Source organism: Lonchura striata, chromosome 18 (assembly GCF_046129695.1).
Source record: "Lonchura striata isolate bLonStr1 chromosome 18, bLonStr1.mat, whole genome shotgun sequence".
Lineage (NCBI taxonomy): Eukaryota > Metazoa > Chordata > Aves > Passeriformes > Estrildidae > Lonchura > Lonchura striata.
Genome location: NC_134620.1, coordinates 12,063,102 through 12,090,129, shown reverse-complemented (window position 1 = coordinate 12,090,129; position 27,028 = coordinate 12,063,102). Strand labels below are relative to the sequence as shown.

Sequence of the window (27,028 nt, the reverse complement as noted above, 5' to 3'; positions counted from 1 at the left end):
CAAAGGTACAGTAACTTTTCTGTTTAATTCTGCTGAGAATGTTTTGTTCTCAGACTTTCTTGAGGTTTTTTAAAATCATTTTTCCAAATACCAAAGTTTAAACATCCTTGCTTTTTTAACCACATATTCTAACTAAAGAGGTGAAATGGACACTTCTGTTCCCATGAGTAATGAATAAGGAAAATCTATTTAGGAATGGCATGCATAAACAAGAACCTTCATAAAACAGAAGTTTAAAGTTTGAACTGATGATCAGTATTTCAATTTTCTTTAGTGAAATACAGAATAATAGTCTTTATGCTGTTTCTATTTTAGATTTTGGTTGAACAATCTACAAGTGAAAAGACGTACTTAAATCTCTTTTTTGTTAAAGATAATGCAGATGCAGGTAAGAAGTGGATGATTTTTTTTCTCCCCCCTTTGTCTGAATTTTTGTAATTCTGTTCCCCTTTAATAACTCTCGGGGAAAGAGATTACAACATAAGTAATACAGAAAAGCATAAAGAAAAGTTAATTTTATGTGCACAATGCAAAGCAAAGTTGTAGAAGATTCTTTATCTCATTCATTATTTTACAAATGTCATAGGAAACAAACATTCAGAACTTTTTCTTTTGAGACTGTGATAAACATATGAAAATGCTTAAAAAAGGAATAATTCCTTCTATCTTCTATCAGAGTTCAGTAGTTCTGTTCCATAAGCTCCCAGCCTTGTTCTGTCATAATAGAATATATTCTTCTGCTCCTAGTTGGAAATGACAACATTTTTGTTCAAAATACTCTAATCTATTGGTCAGATGATTTTTTGGGGTCAGTTATCTCACTGTCCTGTTTATAAGCAAGTCTTCTCTTTACTTGCTCTTGAATACTTCAGTTTGAAATATTTCTGTTGGGTTTTTTTAGGTGTTCATCACATGTTCATTCTCACAAGCAATGGATGCTTCTGCATTATGTGTGTCCCTCTTGGAAAAATACAGGAAGGTAGGATAAGCTTGGGATTTCATTGGAACAGGGAAACCTGTATTCAAAAACTTTCTTTGTGCCCTTTGAAAATTTTGAAAAAGTTTATTTAACACTGATTTTATTTTTTTTTAATATTTAGCCATTGAGAAGATGGATATGACTATAGCAAAGCAAGTAAGAAACACCTGCAAAACTGGCAAAATTGTTAAAAGTGCAGGGTTTGTAATCAAACTTTGCTCTGTACATTCCATTGACTATTTACCAGCCATTTCTCCCCCTCACAACAGTGGTTGTTGCTTTTCCTGCTCATTTAGAAATGAGCAGAAATTTTATTTACTGGTTCTATAAATAACTCTTTTTCTTCCCCATTTGTGGACGTCTCTTCTCTCCCACCCACAAGTTACAAGGACAGATAAAGACAACTTTCATTGCCACGGGAGAGCATCACAGCCTGGGCTGTCAGGATTTTGTCATCAGCAGCTCAGTGAACAAAATCCATTTGATAATTGGGGTAAGCACTAAGGATGTGATTGGAACAATTTTCATGTGATCAATGATGACATTTTTGGATCTGCAACAAAATTTCTCTCCAGCTGCTTGAAAGAGCAGCTCATCAGCTTTTTGCGCTGTTTTGCCTTTCATTTGCTTCACTGTCAATTTAAAGATTATCACTTGTGCAGTGTGTCCATAGCTTTTCTCATAAGGAAAATGCTGTCATTTCCAAAATTACTTTGTTGTGATGTGTCGCTGTTGAAGAACTCCAGTTTAGAAGACGAGAAGAAAAACAGATTTATTTCAAATGCACCACTCTATTTATAGGGAACATAGTGCAGACTAATTTCACTGGTCTTAAAGTAAAAACATCTTCCACCATTGGTGTGCTCTCAATGATGCACGATGGCAGAACATATCTATAAACAATATGAACAACAGGAGAGATGGTGAATTATTTACATTCTTTTCCAACTCCTTCCCAGGCCCAGCCTGGTAGAAATGTCTCTTTATGTCTCTGACTGAACACTGAGAATATCCACAGTGATGGATGAGGGAAAGTATTTCCACCCTGAGTTTCTGAGCTTAGTAAATCACCAGTTCCTGGTGTGTACAGGCTGGATTGTTTATAGATACTATCCTTGAGCTCACAGACAGAAGTTGGCAAAAATCTTCCAATCAGATTCTCATTCAACAAGGCATGCTAAAATTACAGGGTCTAATTCAACAAAGATTTTAAGCATGAATTAATAAGTACAGCAACTAATAAAGAAATTGAAATATAGACTTTGAAATGTAATTTGGGACTGCAAACAGGTTCTCTGAGTTTATTTTTTGAAGCCTGTTGAATTCAGTGGAATTTTCCTCAGTAGGCACAGAGTAATTTCATTCAGCTTTTAAGTTCTGTGAGAATGAAAAGTGGGTATTTTGAAATACTGTTTTTCAAAGAGCCAAAAACTGCTGAGTGTAACAATCACTGTAACAAAGGCGGGTCTTGAAAGGAGAAAGGGAAAAGATTAAATTAAAAATCAAGAAATCATTGTATTTTTCTGAACATCAGTAGAGGAATAAAGTTAAATTTAGGTTTGCAGATTTCCAAGTTTAAGATCAATGGTAGAAACAGACATGTCAGTGGTCAAATATCTCCTGTCTAACCCCATTTTGCTTTGCCTCTCCTCACAGGGTAAAGGGGATTACGTGCTCTCCAAATGGGAGGTGGACCCCACCAGTGCCCTGGTGTCTGCTCAAAGTTTTGCTGATTCAAGTCTGATCCAAGGTAAAGAAGTTTATCTCTTTATAGACAAGTGCAGATTTCATATTTAATTGCAGAATGTACTAATTTTCAGTTATTTCATTGTTCTTAATAAATTCACATGTACCAAACTGAACATGTTTGTAAAGGTACAGCCAAATTTTGGCTTCAAAATTGCAGTTTAACTTAGTTACATAAATCACAATTCACTTTAAGCTAAGCTTTGCACAGTCCTAGGAAGTTCCATGCAGTTAAACCATGAGGTTGCCAATACTTGGTTGTGTATTTGAATATGTTTTTACATATCTCAAGAAAAATAATGAATTTATGTGAGTATTAATATTTTTTAGGTGCTGCAAAACTTCAAGTCCTTGACAATCAGCTGTTTGTTTTGGATACAGAGGTATGGATGATTTGATTTGATCTTCACTTTACTATGTTCTTGAACCGGCTTATAAACATATTTTTAAGGTTTAAAGTGAAGTTTCTGTAAAATGAAGGTGCTTATATCAAGAACATCTTGATCTTTCTGTGCTGTTTTTTTTTAAATTCTACTCCTATTCATTATTTAAGCCACAAAATGTAATATTTTGCTCAAAAACTGTCTTCTATGAAGAATATATGAACTCATATCTGTTTGTTTTTTTTAATCTAGAACATCTTAAGCACATGGGATATTTATTCTCTCACTCTAATTTGGGATTGGCCTTTGATACATATTGAAGAATTTCTTCTCACTACTGAATCAGATTCCTCTCAAGTCACGTGGTAAGTGAAATGTTACAGCACCAATCCTGAGAAGTGAAAAGCTGTCTGGTGCTGTGATTTCTATGAAATATCTCATTATTTTGGCCCAGATGCTGGTGCAAAACATCATGTCCTTGTCAGAAATTACTTTTCTTAAAAATTAAGATTAAACAGAATGTGTGAAAAAATGCAACTACTGTTCTAAAGTGTTTAGAACTAGTGTTCTAAAGTTAAAATATAAAGGGATTTTTAAATGCTTTTTTTTGTCATGGAATGAAAAATTTTCTAAAACACAGAGGCCCAAATATTTCACAGTTTTAACCTAAGATTCATACAGCAAATTTTGCTTTCTTTTTTCTCTTTCTCATTCATTAGGCAAGGGCTTGCCAATGTGAAACTGATTGTCATGACAATGCCAGATGACAAGCAGGTATAATCTCCTTTTCTGTGTTCTGCTCCTTAATTATTATGCATTTTCTCATAGGAAAATGGGGGGAGAGGGGTGGAGGTGGCAAAATATTTGAGGCACAGAGAATTCTGAGGAGAGACAGAGAGGGAGGCAACGTTTGAAGCTTCATTAAACTTCCTCAAACTGGAAATCTGCATTCCATAAAAAGTCCTACAAATACTGCCCTCTAATTCCATGAGAATTCAGAAATGATTCTGCAAATATCACTCACTAGTGTAAAAGAAAAAAAAAAAAATAATTCTGATTTCTTTATTTGTTTTCTCCCTTATTTTTTTTTTAATAGATGAGAAGCCTAATGGTTTTTGCATTGCCCACTATGCAACAGCTCTATTCTCTGGAAGTGTCTCCTGTGTCTTCCCTTGTTCAAAGTGTGATTTGCACTGTACGTTTTGATTTTTTTTTATTTGAAGAAATATAGTTGTCTTAATATGTGTAAATATTAAAGAGGGTACTGTGTTACTCAGGTTAGAACCAATTTCTGCTAGAAACTGTGCAGGAACCATACAAAAAAAAATTAAGTGATGTCCCCAGAGGAGAAAAATATCCTATTATGAAGCAAACTGAACTATTTAAATTTAGTCTGAGGTCTCTTGCACTGTTTAATAGCACTGCTAGTCATTCCTGCTTTTGTTACAGCTAAAAACTAAGGGAAATTTTTTAAGTTCTCCTAGCATAGAGAAATGCTCTGGATTTATTTGGAATTAAATTCATTTCATGTGATGGTTTCTGTCATTGCATTCTACAGGATACAATATACTTTTTGGAAGGAATTCATGAAAAGCATCAGATGTAAGATAACATTTTGTTTTTACTAGCTCATTATTATATAAAAATGGCAGGTTACTTGCACACAGAGTTGATAAATTCATATAATTCCCTCTCATCCTCAGGCCCTCTGAAGACCCAGTTTCTATAGTTGTGATGAGAAGTTTAACTGAAGCCCTGCCAGAAAATAGGTACTTGTTTCTGTGAAAAAAACACATTGTATTATATATTTTTTTAAGTATCTGGACTTACATTTAATTGGTTTATTTTATTTCATCTCCAGACTAAGTCGTTTACTGCACAAACACAAATTCACTGAAGCAGAGAGTTTTGCTATTCAGTTTGGACTGGATGTTGAGGTGAGTTGTTCATTCATGATAAACACATTAGAGATTAAAGAGTATAACTGAAACTATGTTAAGATTCTTGCCCTATAGTCAAATAGAAAGTATTAAAATTATTACAGATATTACCAAGGCAGTGGAATGTTACCTTATAAAACAACTCACCATACTTGTATTATTTTTTTAAACAGCTTGTATACAAAGTAAAAGCAAACACTATTTTAGAGAAAATGGCTTCAGCTTCTCTTGGGAGTTATGGCCAGGAAGACTTGCTGGCTCTTGGCAATGAAGCCAAAGAAAATTTGCAAAAAATACAGGTTTGTTTTTAGTTCTACCCTCTCTCCCTACTAAAGCAATTCAAATTATAAAGGATCTTGGAATTAATATCGGTTGTTTCCTTATGCAAACAGGACAACCAGTTTGTTGTGAATTACTGCATCAATGCTCCATGGCCACTGTATGAAACCACACGAGAAATGCTGAATTATGCTAAAGTCAGAGTAAGGGGTTTATTTGTTTCTATTTCTTCTACTCTTCAACTTCTATTCCACCCTTCTGTACAACTTGAGAGGGGCACAAACCAGTTACAGTCATTCCAAAGGCAAAAGTAATGGCATTATAAATCCTATGTAACCAGACATGAAGAAGCAGCAAGTCTTGATCCCATCTTCTTGTTGGTATTGCTCAAGGGCAAGAATGAGTTCACAGTTTTATTTTGTATCACAAAGCAGGGTTTAGTTTTGAGTAGCAGTTTTTTAAAGTACCTTTTAAATATTAATTTTCAAACTAAACTCAAATTAGGTCACCTTTTTTTGTTTTCTTTATTTTAGTCTTATCAAACAGAACCAGAAAGGATCTGTCTGATCCTCCATCCATGCAGAAATCCAACCTGATTAGATTGGATCAGGTTAGATCCAATCTAACATTGTAAAATCTCAATTTACAAAAGTCCTGACTTCTTGATCATGTCTTTACTGCACTCACAGTCCTGTCTGCATGTTCTGAGTTGTCAGCCAAACCCTTTCATGTACCTTTTTCAGATCTTGAAAAAGGACAATAGAACCAATGCTCCACCATCTGATGAGGCTCCAGTATCCATAGCTGAGGTGAGGACAAATTTCTTGGATCTGCAGTATCATATAAACAATTGTAATGTAGAGTTTTACAAACTGTAAATTCAAATTATAACTGTAAAATACTGCTGAATTTTAAAAAATCTAAACAAAATTAAATTTAATAGTATGAAAGAGAATCACAGTAATTACAGATTCAGAAATAAGCCATTCCTTCAGTCATAGAAAGATTCAGTTTCAGATGCTCCATAAGTTGAAGGCAGAACCTTCCTTAAAGTACTTTTTGGAGTTTCTTTTTTTTTTTTTTGTTTAGTCCTGTTGTAAACTGGCCTCATCTGCCTTCAAAGAGAATCAATGCTTTAATCATGTAATGCAATAATATGTTCAGCCAGATATTAACCTTAAATCTCATCTGCATTCAGGTGTTGAGAGCTCAGGCAAGGCTTACAACATTCTGTGAAGCTTTTGGACTAGAGAAATTCAGGTTTGTTTGTGTTTAAGATTTAAAATAAATTGTGATTGTTAAGCCTGTACCACTGAAATTAAGATTATTTTAGGATTTTAATATGAATTCATTAAACTTCAAGCTCTTCCTTCTTTGCCTGAAGTTTCCCATTCTGTGATGTGGAGAAGGGAGAATGCAGAGAAGTTGAGTCATCTTGTATTGAAAACATAAATTATCTGTTGCACATCCACTTAAATAGTTGGGTTTTTTTTGTTCAATATCTGTAGGAGGGATTGTGATTTTTACAAACACAAGTACCACTCCTGTTGTTTCTTCCAACATCCAGCACTAGGTAGAAAGGTTTTGAAGTTCTCCCCCCAATTTCTTTGTTAATGACATTTAACAAAGCTTCTCTTCCCCCTCACTTTTAGTGGCATTGCTTGGACAGAATTCCTGAATAATGAGGATGTGTTCAAGATTATTGTTTTTCAGCTGGAAGAAGGAAATTTGGCTTGTGCTCAATACCTCTGGCTTAGGCATCAGGTGAGGTGGCACAGACATCTCTGGGATTTATGGAAGGGGTTAAATCTCTTCAATTTTCCAGCTTAATTTCACAGAGGCTGTTACAAAACAGCTCCTCAGAGAAGCAAAGGTCCATGGCAACATCTCATCAATTACCACAATGATTACCTGTTCACTTGGATGCTTAGGAGGCTGAACTTCTTATTGATTTGGGAATAAACTGGTATTTCTGATGTCAGAATTCATATTTCTAAGTCATGGCAGTTTGATTTATTCTGCAGTGCTTGTAATCTTCCACTCACTTTCTTGCAGTCACAGCTCTTGGAATTAAGTGGATGTTTGCTGCCTACGTTAAAATCCTTTAAAAATAATCACGCAGACTCCTTACTCTGAATGACACATTTAAGATAGTGTGTGTGTGTGTGTGTGTGTGTGCTGTTATTTTATTTTTTAGTGCAAGACTTTCAGTTCCATGTCTGTTTTCTCAATAAGACAGAACTATAGAGTGAGTGTGAAAGTAATAGAACAGTGTGATTGGTAAAGAAATTCCTTAAATTGGGTCTTTTTTTAAGAAGACCACACTCTAGTTTTACTGAACAGAGCTTTACTGAACTCTAGTTTTACTGAACAGAAACTTCTTTAATTTCTGTCTATGACTATTGAGATTTTCTCTTCGTGAAATTTACTGGCTCTTCTTATTACTGAAACAGCTTTACAGAATATCACATGAACATATACTCCATGGATCTGTAATTGTTCTGGTCTAATATTTTAGGCTGATTTTGAAAGCGGCTTTGATGAGAAAATGCTGAAGGATTTGCTCAATGCCATCCATTTCACTGCTCCTTTGGAGGAACTTTGTGCGTGGCTTAAAAATTTTGTGATCCCCTTCTCAAGAAGGGTTGTGCCAGATGGACAGGTGAGACTGACTTAAGAACTGCAAATTGTAATTTTGTCAGACTAAGATGATTTTACTGTCAAGCCTCCAGACTTCTGAATGTCAGGAATTTGTTCCTCTGTCTTTGAAATGGATTCTTTTCCCTAGCATTTATATTTGAAATTATTTCTTTTGGAAGAAGTTTCTAATGGCAAATTTTGCTTTGATAGATAACATAACTCATAAATATATTTTTTTCCAGAAAATATTAGCAAAATGGCTGGAACAAGCTGCTCGAAACCTTGAGTTAACTGACAAGGTAAATCACACTGCAGAAACTTGGCATATCTTATATTTCTAGATGTATAATATGGTTTGCTAACATCAACTATTTTGTACAGGCAAACTGGCCTGAAAATGGACTCCAAGTGGCAGAGATTTTTTTTACAAGTAAAAATCAAGGTGAACTGGGAGTGACAGCTTTTGGCAAGTGGACTTCTTTGGTAAGAAATGTAACAAACACAAAAATTAGCTACTAAGAAACTTCAAACAGATGTTGTGTGCTAGAGCTGGAGTGGAAGGTAATTATGTCACTGGTGAGTCTAGTGGAGATTGACTTAATACCATGAAAGGAAATAATTCCAATTTTCTTGTGTTTAAAGATATAAAAAAAATAGATTACAGCCTCTTAATGGTCTCATCTCCTAACATTTCACTTCTCAACACACTTTCAGAGATGTGGTGACTGTGAAGAGATACAGAGGTTAAAGAAGCTGGTAAATGATTTACAAGAATTGAGAAATCTGTACAGAAAATACAACTGCAGACTGGCATTCTGTGATTTTGAAAAGGTAACACTGCAGACACTTGAAAAAGTGCTTTTCAGGTTCTGAAAAGAAGATTATTATAGCATGAAATTTAAAGTCAGACAAAAAATCCTGATGGATGTTGGTTATATTTCCATTCATAAGCTAGTAAGACTATTTGAGAAGTTGTATTACAAATTTTCTTTCAGCTGAGGTTATAAATATAGCCTAAGACACTGTGAGAAGCTGTGGCTCAAACTCTGGTTTGCAGGTTATTACAGATCATCTGCTGTGGAAAGAAGGATTGGCTACAGAGAAATTGAAAGTACAACTGAACAAGAAAAGCTTTGTAAATAAAAGGGTTTATTTGAATTAAATAGGGTTTCTTGCTCTGGAAATCTTTCAGTTGATTTCAGTGGCCTCTGGATGTTGGATTATGGATCGGGGATGTTAATGGCCTTGCACTGATATGTGTGATATTCTAACATGGCCTTTTCCCACTTGCTGCCCAGGAAAATGCAACCACTATTGTGTTTCGCATGCTTGATAAAATTTTGGCACCAGAGCTTGTCCCATCAATTTTGGAGAAATTTATAAAACCCTACTTGTGTGAACACAACCTACAAAAAGATGAGCTTCTTCTACAGTATGTCAAGGTATCCATATTTTCTTCCTTTTGAAGAAACCTATTTCAACATCAGGAAGCAGAAACCAAGTCTGATGAACATTTGAATTTAAAACTGAATTTTAGGCCCAGCTTTTATATTAATCCTATTCCTGACAATGAAGTTAATGATAGTTACTCTTTCAGTTATGAAACTATCCCTTAATGCCCAGAAAACTTGACACTTTTGTTCATATTATAAGTTACTCCTATCTTTTCTGATTTCAAGTGTTCTGACCACTTTTATCCAAACAGGATTTGCTGGAGCGCTGTCGGACACGATCGATTTCAGTGTTTGAAACTGCCTGGGAGGCCAAGGCAGTGGCTGTCATTGGCTGCATCTCTGGCACTGATGTAAGTATGTTTCATGAAAGCCATCAAGTGACTTCACCACGTCAGTTCAGAGCAAAACGTGATTTTCACATAATGCTCTGAGTACATTTTTAATGAGTGCCATGAGGAGAAAATAGTATGTTATTATGTTATCTTCTTATTCTATTTTATCATCTCCCCTGTGATACTTTTTGAGGACATAATTAGTAGTTGTGATGTCATCACATGGAAAACTCACCAATTTTAATATGTATAGAGCCACAGTGTCATAAATGACTGCAAGCATATTCTAATTGAACTTGACACATCATATGATGACAATAAATGCTCTTTATGCAAGTGAAGATTGGGCAAGGAAATAAAATACTTCCCTAAGGGATCAGTCACACATGAACAGTACTTCAAGGGGCTATTTGAAGCTTATTTTGAAAAGTGAGCTGTTTGTGTCCCTCTTGCAGCTGAAATTTGATGCAGTCCTGCAGATAATGCATGGAGCTGTGGTGCCATGGAGTGCAGCAGTGGAGCAGCTGGTCAAACAGCACCTGGAAATGAATCATGTCAAGTAAGCAGCATCCACAGGCTACCTTTGGCTGGGGAAATACTGTGTGTCTGATGTGATGATTAAATCCCATAGCTGGCAATAGCAAAGGAATTAATGATGGTTGAATTTGTCCCCAGAGTGAAGTTACTGCAGGAAAGTTACAGACTGATGGAGATGAAGAAGCTTTTGAGAGCCTATGGGATAAGAGATACCAATCTTTTAAAGGACAAGCAGATGATAATGGTAAGTTACCAAGAGTTTAGATTTCTCTAAAGGTCACAGTGAACAGCACTTGGTGATTTTTTTTTTTTTTTTACCATTTGAATTGTTTTTTTTTAACATCTCCCCTTCATTAGAAGACATGAATATTTCTGGAAAAGTTCATAAATATCCTGAGGAACCAGACAAATTTTCAGAGTTCCCAGGCTAATTCAGTCCCCAAGCCCTGTTTTCTCCCAGTTACACTTCAGTCAGCTTTTCTCTAGATAAAAGTTTTAAGCTTCCAGGTAACTTGCTTGATACAAACTAAACAATTCCATTGGTAAAGTAGTGTGTATAGACTAATTCCTTTGTTATCCTTTACATCAACAAACTAAAGTCCATTTCTCTTCTTACAGAGGCTTGCCAGATACATTCTCAAACAAGACACCCCTACTTGCTTGGAGGATGCCTTGAAAATTGTGGAAGCCTACATGCTGCCCACTGGAGAAGTCTATTTCCTGAGGATGATGGACCTGATTAACAAAGGAAGGGTAGGGACTGGAATTTAAAGACACTGAAGCCTCTTGATAAAACAGGGACAAATTGCTGAAGTCTTATAAGCAGTTTGCATAAGTATTTTTAATTCAAACTATTAATGACACCTAACTGCCTTAGCAGGAATGTTTAGCATTGAAAATTAGTTATTTGTCAGAGTTTTATCCTTCTTTTGTGGCAGAATAGGGTGAAAGTTGTGACCTGCAATACACCAGATGAGTTTGGAATTGAAGTCTCTACACATTTTCATGCATTGTTATTTACCCTCACGACCATTGTGCAGCCATTGCATCAGAACAAGAATGTACACGTAACTCAGCTTCTCCAAAAGCAAATGCCCTTTCCTTTTAATTATTTCTGTTCTAATTTTGTTTGTTTCTTTTTCTCCTTTCAGGGAGAAGAATCTCTGACTTTGCTAAAATCTCTGCCTCTTGCTAAGACTGAGGAAATTGTGGAGAGATTGACTCTGTGGGGAAGACTGGTGTTAAAGAACAAAGCAGATGATCTTGAAGAGGTACCAAGATTTTTCACACCACAAAGTGTGCACACAACTTATTCTGAAAAGGGAGAGGGTTGGATTTTTCCTGAGAGAGCTGACAGACTGTGGCATAAACACCTATAAAATATTTACTGCTTCTATAAAGGATTAATATGTACAGTAACTTTCTGTTCCTTTGCTTTTCAACAGGCTGTGCCTTAGATTTGGTATTTATTGCTTAAGAAGTTTGTGGAACGTTGCATTGTACTTTAAGAGGTGAAGCCCAAGTCTATTCTGGCAACATTTTAACAAAAAAATAAAAACCTCTTCTTTTCCTGCAGCAAAAACTACGAATGTTTATGACTAAGACACTGGTGGAAGTCCTTAAATCCTGGCTCAGCATTCAAAAAGGTAAAGGTACAATTTCAACATCTTAGATCTTCCTTGTGTAAATGGAATCAAAATGTAATTGTTTTTCTCCTCCAACAGACAATTCTGTGAAAAAATATGAACGTGAAGAAAACCTAAAGTTGTTTGATACACTTGCTAGTCTGCAGGTGGGTATTTATTGTTTTAAATCCCTTTTTGATTTACTGGAGTTACTCCAATTGTTCTTATCACATTGATCATACTAAAAATTAATTGTATTTATGACCTGCATGCAAATGTTGTTTTTATTATTGACTTCAAATTGATTCTAAGGTTAATCTACCAATTTAATCTAGTCTGGGGAAGTTCCCAGTTAGAACTCAGTTGTCTATTTAAACCAAAAATTAGATACAATTGCTAATACTTCAAAGAGTTCATGACAGAGTGCTGTACAAATTTTTTTAGATCTCCGGACAGTAGGTAAAAAAAGCAATTTAAAGGAAGTCATATGGATACAAATATATAATTAACTTTTTTTGTTGCAGGAGTATTTTGGTATCTTTCTCTCAGGTGAAGAATACAGGAACCCTTCACTGATATCTGCACTTCTTGAGGGTCACATAAGCTCTTATGAACGTGTCAGATCTGCATCCAAGTCTAGACATGTGCAAGCAGTGAATTGTAATTCAGAAGGTGGCAAGCCCAAAACCCCGCTCACTGAATCCAGGTTGTACAGACTGGCTTTGCTCCTGCAAGTTTCAGAGCATGAACTGGGAGAAAAACTGGCCTTGAGAGCCCTGGATGATGGAAAAGTGGAAGTGGCTGTAAATATATGCAGGTAAAACTGCAGAGCTTTTCAAGATTATCACTTTTAATGGGCTTTTTTGAACTATTTCTGCCACTTTTTTGAATTATGTAGAGCAAAGGAAAAGGTTTTTTTTTTACTTTAATAATTAGAACAGAATTAAGTAAAGCCCTAAGAATTACTGGCTTTTTATTCCTAACATCCTTTTCTTTCTTAATAGGGCATTCTATGAAAATAGCTGGAATGAAAATACAGGGAAGCTGCTGTTTGCAGTGTGTCAAAGGCTTTGCCATATGCTGGGAGCTGATGTTCCAATGATCATTCCTGATGGGATGGATCTTCCAACAGTGATCCATGAGCTGGCTGGCCAAGCAGCCACACTGTGCAGTCCAGGTAATTCCTGTTCCCATTTACCTGGGTTCATGCTGGGAGCCCAGCTTTCCAACCTGAGAACCAAGTGAATTTCTAGATCTGCATCTGTGAAAATAGGTCCTACAATATTGTTTCCTTTTAAGTGGACAGATGAACCTTCCATTTCTGCTAATGATCCCAATATTTTTACAGATTTAGTGTTGGATTGTCTGGAACTGTGTAAATACACTTCACTTGCCAAGGAAATTAATGGACAGTGCCAGATGGACAACTATGAATTTACAGCAGAGGTATTTTCTGTGCTGTTCACTCTATATATTCTTTTCCTTCTCATTTCTCCAGCACTCTTTAATCAAAAGGCCAACAACAACCAAAAAAATCCTCAAATAAAAACTTCCTAGAGTTTGTGTGTTCTTCAGCTTAAAGAATGAACTGATTTGAGTCCTAAAAGCAGCGCCAGCTGTGGGACAAGCACAAGCAGCATTCTCCACTTACATTTCAGTAAAATAAATCCTGCTGAAAACAGTGATTTTATTAAACAGCTTCTGCCAGGACTGGCAGAGAGCTAGCTTGAAAGTATGGCAGGGAGGGTTTGGTTTTTAAATGAATGTACTATGTGAAAGCTTCCCCAAAAGTTCTGTAAAACTTTAAGATTATCAAGTTCTTGAATAGAAGCTTTGTTTTCTGTTTAGGTCAAGCAGTGCTTTAGGCTACTTGAAATGAATGGGCTCTTACAGCTGGAGTGGAGTAGAGCAGAGTGGCTGGGCTTGTTTATCCACAAAATACTATTTTTCTAGAAAATGGTCCATTTGCAAAATGTTTGCTTATAATATTTGGCCAAGAATGTTTATGAAAGCCTCTATTAAATTGACTAAGAGTACATTTTGGCTGTACAACTAAACAACTGCAATACGAAGGACAAATGTGGCCATTCTAGGTAGGAAATGGATTTATTGCCAGTGGCCATTTAACAGAATTGCTACTTTCAAATAGAACATCATGTTCTATTCCTGTATTCCAAAACAGAAACCTGTTAGTGGACTCATCAACTCTGCCTTTCATTGTGTGTACTTCTAACAATATTCTTACTTAGACAACATCTTCTGGAGGAGATAAAGATCCTTACAAGGAGTGGACTTATGATGATTTCTTTAAAGAAGATGGGATAGTCCTTGATCCTCAGACATCTCTTCCAGTTGCATATGAGCTTGCTTCTGCTGTTCTGCCTGTTTGTGGTAAGCTTGTTCTCCTCAACATTGAGACAATAGAAAATCTATGTTTCTTACTGATTTTTATCTAGAAATATAAATAATTTAGCTCATGTGTGGAAATGATCACCTCATAAATCTCAGTTAGACAAACTCATGGTAGAAATACCCATCCAGGGGTATAGAATGGAAAGATGACTTTGGGTTTGGTTCTTATTTCCACCCATGAAGAGTTTAATGTTGACTGTCTTATCCAAGGGATTTACATACAAAGGAGTTACTAAAAACTGTTGGATTCCTTTGTGAGTCTGAAAGATATTTCCTCCTAGAAAATAAATTCTGAGCAGGCACAGTTAAAACCAGCAGCAAATGGCTCTTGTTCATGTGTCTCTATTTTATGTCCTGACCTGTGGTATTTTTAGGGTTCTCCCAGACTTGCTGGTGTTGCCAAGTTCCTGGCATGCTGCTGATGAGCATTTTCTGTCTTTCAGAGGACAAGCTGTACCCCCTGGAGTCTCAAAGCCTGGCACACAGAACATTCATGGAAGGTATCACACCCTGCTTGGGTGGGAAAGAGCCTTAAAAATCACCCAACTCCAGGAGTATGAGGGCAGATCCACCACAATGAAAGTCTAAACAGACCACTGGAAAACATGAGGTTTAAATTCACCCTACACAAGCATAACTGACTCATAGGGGGTTTTACAGGTGCCAAAATGTTCCACTTAAAGCCATATTTTAGGGCGTGGTTTGGTTCAACACAGAAGTCACCAGTTTGGGTGGTAATTCCCATTATTCCACCATGGGAATTTTGACCATCTCAAAACCTGTACTTCAGTCCAGTTCTAGCACTGTGATTAAAGATCATCAAGGACCTGTCCAAGAACACAACTTCTGGCCAAAACCTTGTGACTTTTGGACTAAAATGGGAATCTGTATTAAAAGCCCCGAGAATTTTAGATTTTAAAAGGAACTAAGGCAAATCCTGAGTCATAACTCTTATGAAGAAAAAGAGAAACTGCTCTGATATGAACTCCAAGAACAATACGCTTTATAATAACTTTCTGGGGTTGTTTTTGAAATATTTCACAGGACACAACTTCCTGCTGCCTGTTGGATCTCCCTTCTCTGCAGCAGTGCAGAACCTGCTGGAGTGCAGCCAGTTCCAGCTGGCCCTGCAGCTCACAGTGTGTGCCTTTGGCTCCTGCCTCCAGCACGGCATTTCAAACACCATGGCACTATCCCCAAGTGAAAAGGTGACTTTTGGCAAATTTAGAGTAGTTTTCTAAGGATTTGGGAGGCAGGGGAAAGGCTCTCACCATGACCTTTTATTAGCACCACTTGATCTGGTATTGAGTCAGTTTGTGAAAGGAGCTGGTGGTTTCTTCCCTGTTTTTCATGGTCCTCTCCCTTTTGTTCAGAACTGAGCTTTTATTCCTGGCCTTCCTGCAGAGACTAGAATGAGTGTTAATAATGGCTTACTCTGTTTTTTCATGTTGTTTTAGTATGGGAAAAGTTATAAGTAGAATATTCAAGAAACATTCCTCAATTAAAAAGCACTTGGAAAACAGAAATCCTTTTTCTATCTGGAAGAAATCTTTATAAGGCCTTAAATAAATCTGAAAATACAATCACTATAGTACGTCCTGCTATGCTGTAAATGACAAGAAGTTGAAGATTTAGAATTTATTTTTAATTAGGTGCTGTTTTCTTCATAATAGCCACAAAACGATCTGCTACTCACTGAAACCAGAAGCTTCCTCATGGCTATGAGGGAGAAGAGCAGTTCAGTAATCAAGACTTCTGTCCTGAACTTACTACACAAGGTAAGAATCACCTGGAAAGGGTGACGGAGCCACTTTCTTCTGCTCTACCTGACAGCCACATGGAATTGTTTCATTTGGAAAAGAGCTTCAAGATCATGGAGCCCAGCCCTTAAACTAAAGCCAAGTCCACCATTAAAGCATGTACTGAGCACCACATCTTTAAACACCTTCAGCAGTGGTGTCTCAACCACCTCCCTGAGCAGCTTTTCCAAAGAGCCTTTGAGCCCTTTGTGGACTGTGGCTCTTTGTTCCTGCTCAGTTTGCTCTGCTTGGAAGGTACTGGACAGTGGGAGCCTCACCTTTGTGGGGTCCTTTAGGGTTCCAAGTGACTGTAATGGCCTTTAGGAGCTGTAGGTATTTTCTGTGTTATTTGAAATCCTGGATTTGTTTTAGATTGGTAGTTTTCCTAGGTGGGTGGAGTTTTTAAAAAGCTCTGTGCTAAACCTTCAGTTTACCATCTTCTAAGGCAGCGTAGACTAAGGGAAGTCACTTTCAGACTGGCTTCAGGATATTCAGATGTTAAATTTTAAATCCTGAAATGCCTTTTTATTCTTTTTCCTCCCTAACTTAAGGATCCAATACATATCTAAATTCTGGAGTATTTTTCCTGTGTTGCACCTGATACAAAGAGACCTCTTGTAGAAATTAAATAAATCCTAAAGTTTATCTTTTTTTTTTTTTTTCTCCCAAACCACAGGTGTTCAACTCTCGTGTCATCGATCAGAACCTGGCCCTGGGCTATTGCACTGTTTTGTCCAAGGAAGAGATGTTCAATAAGCTGTGGGAGGTCATAAACAACTCATGGCAGAATTACAGAAAAGTTTTGGTAAATTCCCAAGGCCTTGAGTTTCTTCAGCAAACAGACAATGTTAAAGAGATCCTTCATTTAGGGCCCTGGGAGAGGAGCTGCCTCTTTGCCACAGTGGGAAGTTGCTGTCAATATTAATGTGGTTTTCAACCTCATCATGACTTATTCCAAAACCTGAAATTATTTACTTTAGGTCCCATCTTAATTGATATATACAGTATATTTTGGATAAGTTGTTCTCTGGTAGCAGTTTTCAAGAATGGAATGAGTGAATACATCTATTAAAATATAAAGGAAGATGGGAAGTAAAGAAATGTGGAGGGAGAGTAATGTAAATTCAAGTTCCTCTAAGGATTTAGATCTCAGCATTCCCAATTTTCAGATTATTTATTAGACTTGTATTCACTTCCTTTCTCCTTCCTTCTAGGCAGTAGCTCTGGTGGGAGCAGAGCTTGCTGACCAATATGGTGAAGCAGAAGAAAAGAGAAAATTCCAGGAATTGGTTATTGATGCAGAATGGGGCATCCAGCTTGGTAAATTTGGTGTAAGTTTTTATTTATTTACTTATTTTAGGGTTTTAATAACTAATCAGTTAATAATATCAGTATAACCTGGGATGTGTGTGAGTTTTTAGGGAGATTTCCCATTCAAATGTAAGCAAAGTTGGAGTTTTGGTTTTGATTTTTCATTCTGCTTGTCTGCATAAATATCAGAAATGGAAATGCAATAATTGAGGGGGTTGAAAAAGAAAATTTAAGTTCTTAAGTATTATTTGATTCAGGAGGTAATCAGCAAATCCGCTGCTTTTTCCTGCTCTGAAAGTGTCTGGATTGAAACTAAAAGAAGTAAAAGCTTCACTGTATAAGGAATTAGTCTTGATATTGTCTAAAAGACTCTGAGAAGATGAGTGTGTTTTTATCTGCAGATTTCTTTTGAGACTGTGTTTAGACAGCCACCAATAAGGAAGAAAGAACTCATAAGACTGCTGGTACAAAACCCAGAAGTGGACACAGCTCTCATCTTGAATTACTGCAGGTACTGATTCCATGAAATCTATTGCTGTAAAAACAACCATGGCCACTGAAATCTCTTTTGCTTTAAATAAATCCTATTTAAGAGAAAATGCAAACCCTCCTCCTTTTTTAAAAATTGCTATTCAGCATACATCCTGCCTTGGATTAATTTAATTAAAAGGAAAGAAGCTCCTTGATGACAAAGCTCCCAGAGAGAATCATGCTCTTTTCTCTCCTAGCACTTTCGCACTGGACAGTGATGCTGCACTGCAGCTCTGCATTGAAACCCTTCTGCTCCAGAATTCAAACACAAACGATGTTGAAGATGACTCTGCAGAAAGCAGTGAGAGGCAACCTCATTCCACATTACTGGCTAGAACACTAAAAATAATCCCTCTGCTGAACAGCACCAAAGACCTGGTCATGAGTCTTAGTGGAATATTGTACAAGGTAAAAAAAAATGTATAAAATAAAACAAAAAAAACCACCAACACAGCCACATCTCTGGAATCTACATCTAATAATTGCTGCATGTCACTTGAATGGCAGAGGAATAATTCCACAGAAACTAAAAAGGTTGTGTTTTTTCCAAATTTTCTTAAAGCTTGTAAATGTTAAGACTCAGTTTTTTGCTTTTCTACAAAAGAAATGACAGCCACATATTTAATTTTCTCAAAAGAGAGGTAGGAGTGTTTCATCCCCACTTTCCTTAAAAACTGACCAGCCAGAAAATCAAACAAAAAAGTAATTCCTAAGTTCTACATTAAAAATAGGTGGGAATTAAAAATTATATTTTGGGGGTGTTTTTATATTTCAAAGGGTTGGTGTTTTTGTGGGGGTGAGTTTTTTGGGGTTTGTTTTGTTTCCAGCACTTGTTTGGTCTTTCTGCCAAATCCTGATGCCTTTTTTTAGGATTTAAGAAAGTGTTTTAAAGAATTATGTCATGATGCTTATATCAACATAACACTGAAGAAACAGTAACTGGTATTAAAAATGGGGAAAAAAGCAACACACTTGTATCTTTTTATAAGACAAATCATGTAAGATGTTATAAAATATTATTATTTTGAATAGCTGGATCCTTATGACTATGAAACACTGGATATTGTCCTGAGAGTGATCCAAAGTGCTGATGAGAAGAACACCAGCATCCAGCTGAGCCAGGTGTGTCCAGCTGTGTGACCTTGCTAATGGCACCTCAATTCTGCTTTGTCTGTTTATTGATGGAACTATTCAGCACTGTTGAAATTAAATTAATTATTTCATGTACACATCTTTCCCTCAGAAAATAGCCTTTAAAAAGTGATTTCTAGTAATTTCTCAGCAATTTATACTTTATTTCTTTTTTTTTTCCCTAGGCTTTGAGCCTCCTCAAACATCTGAAGTCTTACACAAGGATTTCTCCACCAGTGGACCTGGAACACCAATATGTTTTGGAGCAGATGATTCCCTTGTCTCCAGCTGCTCACACCAGGCTGCCCTTTCACCTGCTGTTCTTCAGAACTACCCAGTGTTTCTGGAACATTGTATGTAAGTTCAGGATCTCAAATTCCCTTTCTCTGCTATCTCTGACCTTTAAAGTGCCATGGTTTATGTTGTATATGAACTGTAATTCTTCATTAATGCAGTTTTCATCCCAACTGCTTCTGAAAGCACTTCTTGTGCTCCCAAATTGCTGCCCAGAGGAGCTAAGATGATAAATAGAGTGCAGGGTTTATCCTCAGATTCTTTCCTAGCACCTCTAAAATTTATCCACATATCTCACTTCCCAGCCCAGTGGGGATAATTAGGATCAGATCCTTTCTCTCCCAATGGAGGTCCCCATCCACCAATAAACTGAAAGTGCCTCATTTCACAGAGGAAGCTGCCAGTGGATTGTGAGACTCACAGGCAACTTTTCCTTTTCAGCTGCAGAGCTCAGTGAGGAAACCTTCCCAACCCTTCTGTTGATTTCCAAACTAATGAAGGTACAGTAACAGCTTGAAGAAATGGATTTAAATATTATCCCCCCACACCCCAAAAAAAGAAGTTTCCATCTTTCTCTTGCATGATGTTGGCCTCACTGTAGAAGCTCTGACAACTCTTCATCTACTTTGCCATTTTTCCAGGTTTCCCTGGATACCTTCCACATGTCTGCAGTTCGACATGTCTTTGAAAAAAAACTGAAACCAAAAATATTTGAAATGAGAAGCAGTGGCTGTACCTCCATTGTTAACAAAGAAACCATCAAAACTGTGAGGGCACTTCAGTCCTATCTGCTGGCCATAGTCAATCCAGAGTGGGCTGTGGCCATGGCTCACAAGATTGCCCAGGAATTCCCCACAGGTGAGTTGCAAATGGGATGGGGAAGCAATGGGAGGCTTGGGACAAGCAGAGCGAGGGTGGGAGGAAACATTTGTTCCCTGATCCTGAGTAACACCCAGCAAAGCTGGAGCATGAAAATTAATTTGGCTCCTGCATCCAGTTTGGAACAGCAAGTTAGGAAACATCCATTTGATATCACAGCATCACCATCAAATCCTTTTCCCCCTCTTTTTGTAAAATCATAGAAAGGCTTTAAGGTCCTTCCAGCCCAAAGCTGGACACCTTCCACTAGACCAGGTAGCTCCAAGTCTCATCCAACCTAGCCCTGTTGTCATGCCAGAACTTTCTCCATGTTCACACCATCTTCAGACAAGTTTTCCACCAAGAGTCAATATTTCAGCCCAATTTAATCACTTTCTCTGCTATTTGAATGCAAACTGATAATATATTTTTACTCTTTAGACACAAAAATTTTTCTAATATCTTAAATAATCTCTAATTTTTTTCAATTCTTCAAAATAAAATGGATATAATATATAGTGTAGGAAGGGTTATTAAAAACTTTACTTCTTTCCCTTCCTTTTTTTTAAATAATTAAAAAGGTCCTGACCATATCCAGGCACTGAAATTCTGTCTTTATCTGGCTGAGAAGTGGCTGAAGAGTACTACAGCTAAGGTAATGGAAACTGCTTGCCAGATTGTTGTGAACTTATTACAAAAGTTACAAAACGCTTATGTTTATATTTTAATTTTTGGTGTTTTGGGCAGTGGTGTGTAAATTGTACCATAACCTACCCTGGTATGGGAAATACTTTTGGGGAAAGTGACCCCCAGAAGAATCCCTTTTGTCCTGGAACATTATCCTGTAAAACACCCTGCAAAAATCAGGCTCAGTGTTCTTGGAGCTTGGACAAAAAATGAGCAGTTTTAGGGAAAAATAATTTGTTCCTTCTCCTGTTGTGTGTATTTTTCTTGCTGCAGGAGAACGAGGTGGAATCTGATCCAGCTTGGATCAATGCCGTTATTAATTTTTGCTTACAGTTCCAAGACTTTAGCTGTTTGCAGGGTTATATATAAAGAGAATCTGCTTTGACTTGATTCTCATGCTTGTTTTCACATGATTTCCTTTCACAGGGAAAGGTGAATAATAACCTCAGCTTTGATTATAAATCTCAGACTTCCTATGGAGCTGTTGAGGCACAAAGAACTCTAAATAGTTCTCTGTACTTAGTCACATGATCAGAGAGAATTATGCCAAAATTAAACTGAAATTTGAGCAGCCATGAATTCTGATATTTAGCTCTTTTTCTTCTACTTTTTACCTTAAAATTTCTTAATTTTACCTACTTGTACATATTTTATTTGGGTCTTTCACATCATAGCTTTGCAATTTTTTTCAAAATACCTTTCCCAGCTAGAGCAATGTGGTAACCCTCTCTGCAGAAAAATGCCTGTGGGTATGCCTCTGAAGAGCTGTCCAGTCTCTAAAAAGATGGTTTTTCTCGTGCTTTTGAGTAAAAGAGGTTTTTTAATGTAATACTCTGGTGTTTTGCTAAAGGATGAGCCACATGAGAAAGCAGAAGTCCTCCAGAGGAACTTACACTTGCAGTATAAGAGAGCAGCAACAGAAAATGTCCTGATAACAAGTAACTTGAACACTGGGGAACATCTAAAATCCATTGGGAAACCAGCAAATCTGATTGTTTTACTGTATGAACACCACAGCATAGACCAGAGATTCCAAAATCCAGCTGGCAGAGATTATCCAGGTGAGTCTGAGCAAAGAGAAGCTCTTTTAAAAACCCCGGTTCTGCTTTGGAAATAACATTGCCTGCACCTCTTCCTGTAGATATCCACATGGCAGCTAAGGAGATTGCTGAGATTAACAACTTGGATATGAACAAAATTTGTGACAAGCTGCTGGCCAAATGGCTGTGTCCAAGCACACCACCCCCAGGGGTAAGGCATCCCTTGATTTGGGGTTTGATCATATAAATTATATTAAATATAATTATATCAAATATGGGCTTTTTTTTCCTCCACTTGTTCAAAAACCCCAAGGTTATTCTGTACAAACTGCCTGTAGTACTCATGAATGTATTTAAGATTTCAGTACTTTCCTAAAATAGCACCCTAGTGTCTGTGGTGAGAAGGATTTGAAATGCCAGATTTCAAATTTTCCTTCTCTCTTTGTGGATTCAAACCTTCCCTTTAGTGCAGCCAGCCTGAGGGAGTAAAGCAGTTGTAAATACATCAGCCTCATCAAGCACTGCTTTAAGCAGGGATATGACCCAGCTATTTATCCAAACAATGTGGAAAATTCATCTAAATTTTCATTTCTTTTTAAAGAAAACCCAAGAAGTCTTTGGAGATGTACTGGAGGATGAAGAGCTTAGAAGGTGTGTGTGCTCTCTTACCTGTAATATGGTGAATTATTTTTAACTAGCCAGTTAAAAATGGCTTTTTCAAGAAACTTAACAATGGGTGTGTGATTCAGAGCTCACTGTTCTTATTTTTACTTTCTGCTGACATCACTTTTGAATCATCCAATATTTATACCACAAAACACCATTGACAATAACTTACATCTGTAAGTTTTTAAGAGTAGCTTTTTGGAGTTTTTCCCCTCCTTTTTCATATCCTTGTTCTCTTTTTAACAGTGAAATATTCACATTGAAATGACAATTGATGTGTTGTATTTCAGTAGCTGTACCTGCATTAAAAACAAACCCATTTTTTGCAGGGCTATTTACCTACTTCAGTCTCGCCCAATGGATTACAGTTCAAGAATGCTTTTTGCAATTACAACATCTGACACATCTGTGAGTTGCTAAATTCTTGTTTTAGCTTTTTATCTCTTATTAAAATCAAATGCTGTCTGCTTTACTGCAAGAGCTCCAACTTTTAGCCTTTGCACCTGTGTTTTGGATGGTTTGTGATTTGTATGAGCTGTTTTCCTCCCTTCACCAACCTTTGCTTAAAACTGATTTTCACTGGATTTTGCTATTAACTCTCAAGAGCAGCCCTTGAACTCTTGGTTTTCTAAACCTATTGCTGATATTACCCGAAACAACTTCATGAAACATTTGCTAGAGTGTGCCTTAAGCTGGTGTAAGACTGGCTCACTTTGGATGGAATGAAAGCAGAGTGGTAAAAGTGTTTCATCAGAACCTTAACCTCGAGTTTTTCCACCCCTAATTACATTTGTGCTACCATATATCACAAATATTTTTCTTGCCTGTATTAATAGTCTGAAATCTAGAAAACTAGAGGGTTTTATATATCTGGGATGATGCTTCCTGGTTGTTCAGCCAGTAGTTGTGACTTTGGGACTGTGTTTTCCCCCTCAGCCTTTTGGTGACACCCAGCTGACGTTTGCTCACAGGACCAGAGCTTTCAGGTGTTTGCTCTACCTGGCAGATACCAGCACTGTGGAATCACTCTTCAAGAAACCCATTGAGAAAGTCAAGTAAGAGGAATTTTTTTACATATTAAAACAACAGAAGGACACTTTTCAGTGTTATCCTGAGCTTGGATACGTGGATTAAAACATAAACATCACTTAACTCCTGCTTTGGGGGGTTTATTTGCACAGGTATTTTCTGAAGTGCTGCCTTTATCTGGCAGAGTTTGAGATCTTGAATATTCCATACACTTATGAATCATTCCACAAGAGCCCTAAGGAAGGCATGATTAAAGGGCTATGGAAGAACCACAGTCACGAACCCAGGGTAGGATTTTTAAATCCTTTGTAAATTTTGTTACACACTGTGTGAATTTATACCTCTGCAAAGCACAGGCTTTTCTAAACATTTTTCTCCAGCGTACTCTGGAAATGACAGATAAAAGCTTTACCCTTCCTATACTTAGAAAATAAAATACCAGTTTTAGATGGTTAGGTTTTGTTCCTCCCATGTGTGCAATAATTCTAGAAGTGGCTTGGAAAGGTTTGAATTTCTGCTAAAATGCAGCATGTCCTTGCTCCTCCTCAGGCTGTGAGACTGGTGACAGAGCTGAGTTTAGAATACCAAGTCTACGATCCCCAGCTCTGGAATGGCCTCCTACAGAAACTCCTGGGCTTCAATATGGTAAGGAAATTTTTAAGGATAGAATTCTGCAGCAAGGGGAGAAAAAGGCTGGGTTTATCCAGTGATTTGTGAAGAACAGGATAAATACAGAAATTATAAACCATGGTTACTCTTAAATACTGAACTGATGATGATTTGAGGAATTTGAATTTTGATCTTAAATTGTTATATTTTGATTTTTAAAAATACTTTCAGAATAAATCCTATAATAATAAATTGAAAATTTTCTTCATATTATTATCCATTTATAACATAATAGGCACATTATTTTGTGCATATATATTCAAACTGTGCATACAGGTATTTCCATATGTGTACATATATACACAAGCCCTAAAATGTATGATGATGGAAATTCTGATTGTTACCATTCAGAATCCTAATTGCCTGTGACTGTCAAACATTATGTAAAGTTGTTGCAGCCTAAGGAAGCAACATGTACCTGATCAACCATTTAATTTACTAAACTACAAAGCAAATTTCCATAGGTGTCAAAGGAACACAGGAACCTTGAGAAATTCCAAGTTTGCATTCTGCAAACAAACCAAGCTAAATGGAATTCTGTAGATTATTGCCAAATATTCAAAAATACCAAAGGACTTGAATTTTGTTTTCTTCCAGATTCAGTATCTAAGAAGAGTTTTGATTGCAATTACTGGGATTCCTTCATTATGGGAGGTAAGCAAATAACTGTCTGGCTCCTCATGTTTCTCTTCACTTAACAGGAATTTGGAGTGTTTGTGTGTCAGCCATAAAAAGTTTATTTTTAATGGCTATTATTTCTATGACAGTGCAATATATCAGTGAACACTGGACAAAATAAATCAGAATATTCCTTAATCTTGGACTCTGAGCTAAAGAAAGCAATGTTAGGGAATAATTCCTCCAGGATAAATAAAAAGGAATATTGACAGGCTTCCTCCAGGGGCAGTGGGTTGGGATGTGTGTGTTTATAATACATGGTTACACCTGGTTTTGGCTGTAATTTGAAAATAAACTTTGTTGCCACCAGATTCCCAGCTTCAGCCGAGCCTGGCGCAGCGTGGTGCTGTCCCCCTTCCTCACAGGTAGGGCTGTACTCCCTGTCCTGCTCCTGGAGTAGCTTGGTTGTAGGTTTACTACACCTTGTTCTCTTCCTTTCTTTCTCAGCCTCGTGCCCACCAAGTCCTGGGCAGCTGCAGGAGTGCCAGGAGTGCTTTGTGCTCCTGCTCAGGTGAGTTCAGGGCCCTGCCCTGCTCCTCAACATCCTGTGCATGAACCACATTTGCATTGCCTTTGCAGTGCAAAAAGCACGTGGTTTCCTTATTTCACTCACCACAATGCTCTGACTTGCTCAGAAGACCCACCAGAGCTCAGAGAGCCCAACTTGAACCAAAGTTAGTTTGGAAGTAGAGTAGGTTCGGGTTGGGAAGGACTCTAAAGATTGTCTGGAGGGGGATCCTACACTACTGTGCAGACACATTTGTGCCAAAGCTCTGCTCTGGGCAGGTGGCCAACAATTGCCCTCAAAACAGGTTGCTTAGAAAGAGAAACTGGAGGTGTGATTTGGGGTTTGTATTCAGTGAAACTTCAATTTACTTGACCATTTCTGGAACTCATGTGAGGTAGAAATGTGTTATCCTACCCGACTTCCAAGTCTCAGGGCAGTTTTGCTGACAGCACTGAGACATCCAGTGAAACAAATCACAGCTGAGAACTTCCCTCCTGATCTCCTGAAGGTGTCCTGTCCTGGCTGACCTGGATATTGTTGGAATTGCTAAACAATACACCCAGCTGGACCTCCCAGCTTTTGCCCTGGGCTGCCTCTTGGTCATTCCTCACTCTGAGAAGAGAGAGCAGCAAATTCAGGTAAATCAGAAGCTTTGTGTTCTGTCTCTGCAAGGGAGATGTTCTTAAGTATGTTCTGCTCACTAGAGCAGGTCAGAGGTGAATTCCAGTTAACTTCAACACATCCCTGCTGATAAATGCTCAACAGCTGCCACCCTCAAAGGCTTCTAAGGGGATCATGTGAACACTTCCTCCTTGTTCTTTTAAAACTTCAGTCATCCCCAGTAGCTTTGTCATCTGACATTGCCTTGAGGATGTTTTATGAGATCCCACCCATAAAGCACATGGGAAAAAAAAAACCAAACCAAACAAAACAGTAAAACCCAAGCCAGAGCAGATTGTAAGACAAGTACTGAATCCTACTTTGGAAGGGTGTTGAGTTGAAAGTTCCTGACTTCCAAGGAAGATGTTTGATATGCACCAGTTCTGATAGAAACCTTCTGCCTTAAAGCCATGTCCTCACCAGCCAGGAACCTTGACATTTTCCCTGCTCTTCTCATTTGTTTCCATTAATTTCTGTTCTGCATTGTTCTCCCAGATGAAGCATTAGAGGCTGTTCCTATATTTGCCACCAGCAAACTGGGACCAGTAAAGGCACCTGAAATTCTTAGATTTCCAGTCATTAAAGCTCCTCTGAGAAAGGTTGCCCCAAATCACAGCTTAAGTGTAAGACACTCATCCTTGCTGGCAGTGACTCAAAAAATCCTCTGACAGCTACAACAAAACACCATTTGAGAGAGTTAAAAGCAACACTTTCAGTCCAAGCACACAGATCCTCGTTTGATAATTCTGTGTTTGCACCTAGAATTTCAAAAGATTTCTGAATAAATCAAGTATTTGTTCTGAAAGGAGTGTTCCTGCTTTAATCAATCACTGAATAAAA

The 27,028-nt window shown here is 37.4% G+C and overlaps 1 protein-coding gene across 1 annotated transcript in view; it reads left to right on the top strand.

Moving 5' to 3' along the window:
- Window positions 1–27,028, top strand: part of KNTC1 (kinetochore associated 1) — a 29,769-nt gene that overhangs the window by 868 nt on the left and 1,873 nt on the right. The window contains 56 exon segments of the mRNA XM_031506275.2: window positions 316–388; window positions 902–979; window positions 1,101–1,135; window positions 1,362–1,472; window positions 2,636–2,729; window positions 3,056–3,108; window positions 3,361–3,473; window positions 3,828–3,882; window positions 4,205–4,303; window positions 4,667–4,710; window positions 4,812–4,877; window positions 4,970–5,045; window positions 5,222–5,347; window positions 5,441–5,530; window positions 6,071–6,136; window positions 6,526–6,587; window positions 6,980–7,091; window positions 7,846–7,989; window positions 8,210–8,266; window positions 8,349–8,450; window positions 8,682–8,798; window positions 9,266–9,409; window positions 9,673–9,771; window positions 10,209–10,312; window positions 10,429–10,534; window positions 10,909–11,043; window positions 11,442–11,561; window positions 11,867–11,936; window positions 12,015–12,082; window positions 12,440–12,732; window positions 12,920–13,092; window positions 13,264–13,361; window positions 14,165–14,306; window positions 14,771–14,827; window positions 15,372–15,535; window positions 16,001–16,105; window positions 16,803–16,931; window positions 17,341–17,457; window positions 17,839–17,948; window positions 18,166–18,376; window positions 19,001–19,090; window positions 19,285–19,456; window positions 19,835–19,893; window positions 20,035–20,251; window positions 20,833–20,906; window positions 21,789–21,999; window positions 22,080–22,189; window positions 22,580–22,629; window positions 22,974–23,052; window positions 23,581–23,699; window positions 23,826–23,961; window positions 24,223–24,318; window positions 24,940–24,996; window positions 25,331–25,385; window positions 25,468–25,531; window positions 26,037–26,166. Coding sequence (XP_031362135.2) covers window positions 316–388; window positions 902–979; window positions 1,101–1,135; window positions 1,362–1,472; window positions 2,636–2,729; window positions 3,056–3,108; window positions 3,361–3,473; window positions 3,828–3,882; window positions 4,205–4,303; window positions 4,667–4,710; window positions 4,812–4,877; window positions 4,970–5,045; window positions 5,222–5,347; window positions 5,441–5,530; window positions 6,071–6,136; window positions 6,526–6,587; window positions 6,980–7,091; window positions 7,846–7,989; window positions 8,210–8,266; window positions 8,349–8,450; window positions 8,682–8,798; window positions 9,266–9,409; window positions 9,673–9,771; window positions 10,209–10,312; window positions 10,429–10,534; window positions 10,909–11,043; window positions 11,442–11,561; window positions 11,867–11,936; window positions 12,015–12,082; window positions 12,440–12,732; window positions 12,920–13,092; window positions 13,264–13,361; window positions 14,165–14,306; window positions 14,771–14,827; window positions 15,372–15,535; window positions 16,001–16,105; window positions 16,803–16,931; window positions 17,341–17,457; window positions 17,839–17,948; window positions 18,166–18,376; window positions 19,001–19,090; window positions 19,285–19,456; window positions 19,835–19,893; window positions 20,035–20,251; window positions 20,833–20,906; window positions 21,789–21,999; window positions 22,080–22,189; window positions 22,580–22,629; window positions 22,974–23,052; window positions 23,581–23,699; window positions 23,826–23,961; window positions 24,223–24,318; window positions 24,940–24,996; window positions 25,331–25,385; window positions 25,468–25,531; window positions 26,037–26,166 — 5,937 coding nt within the window.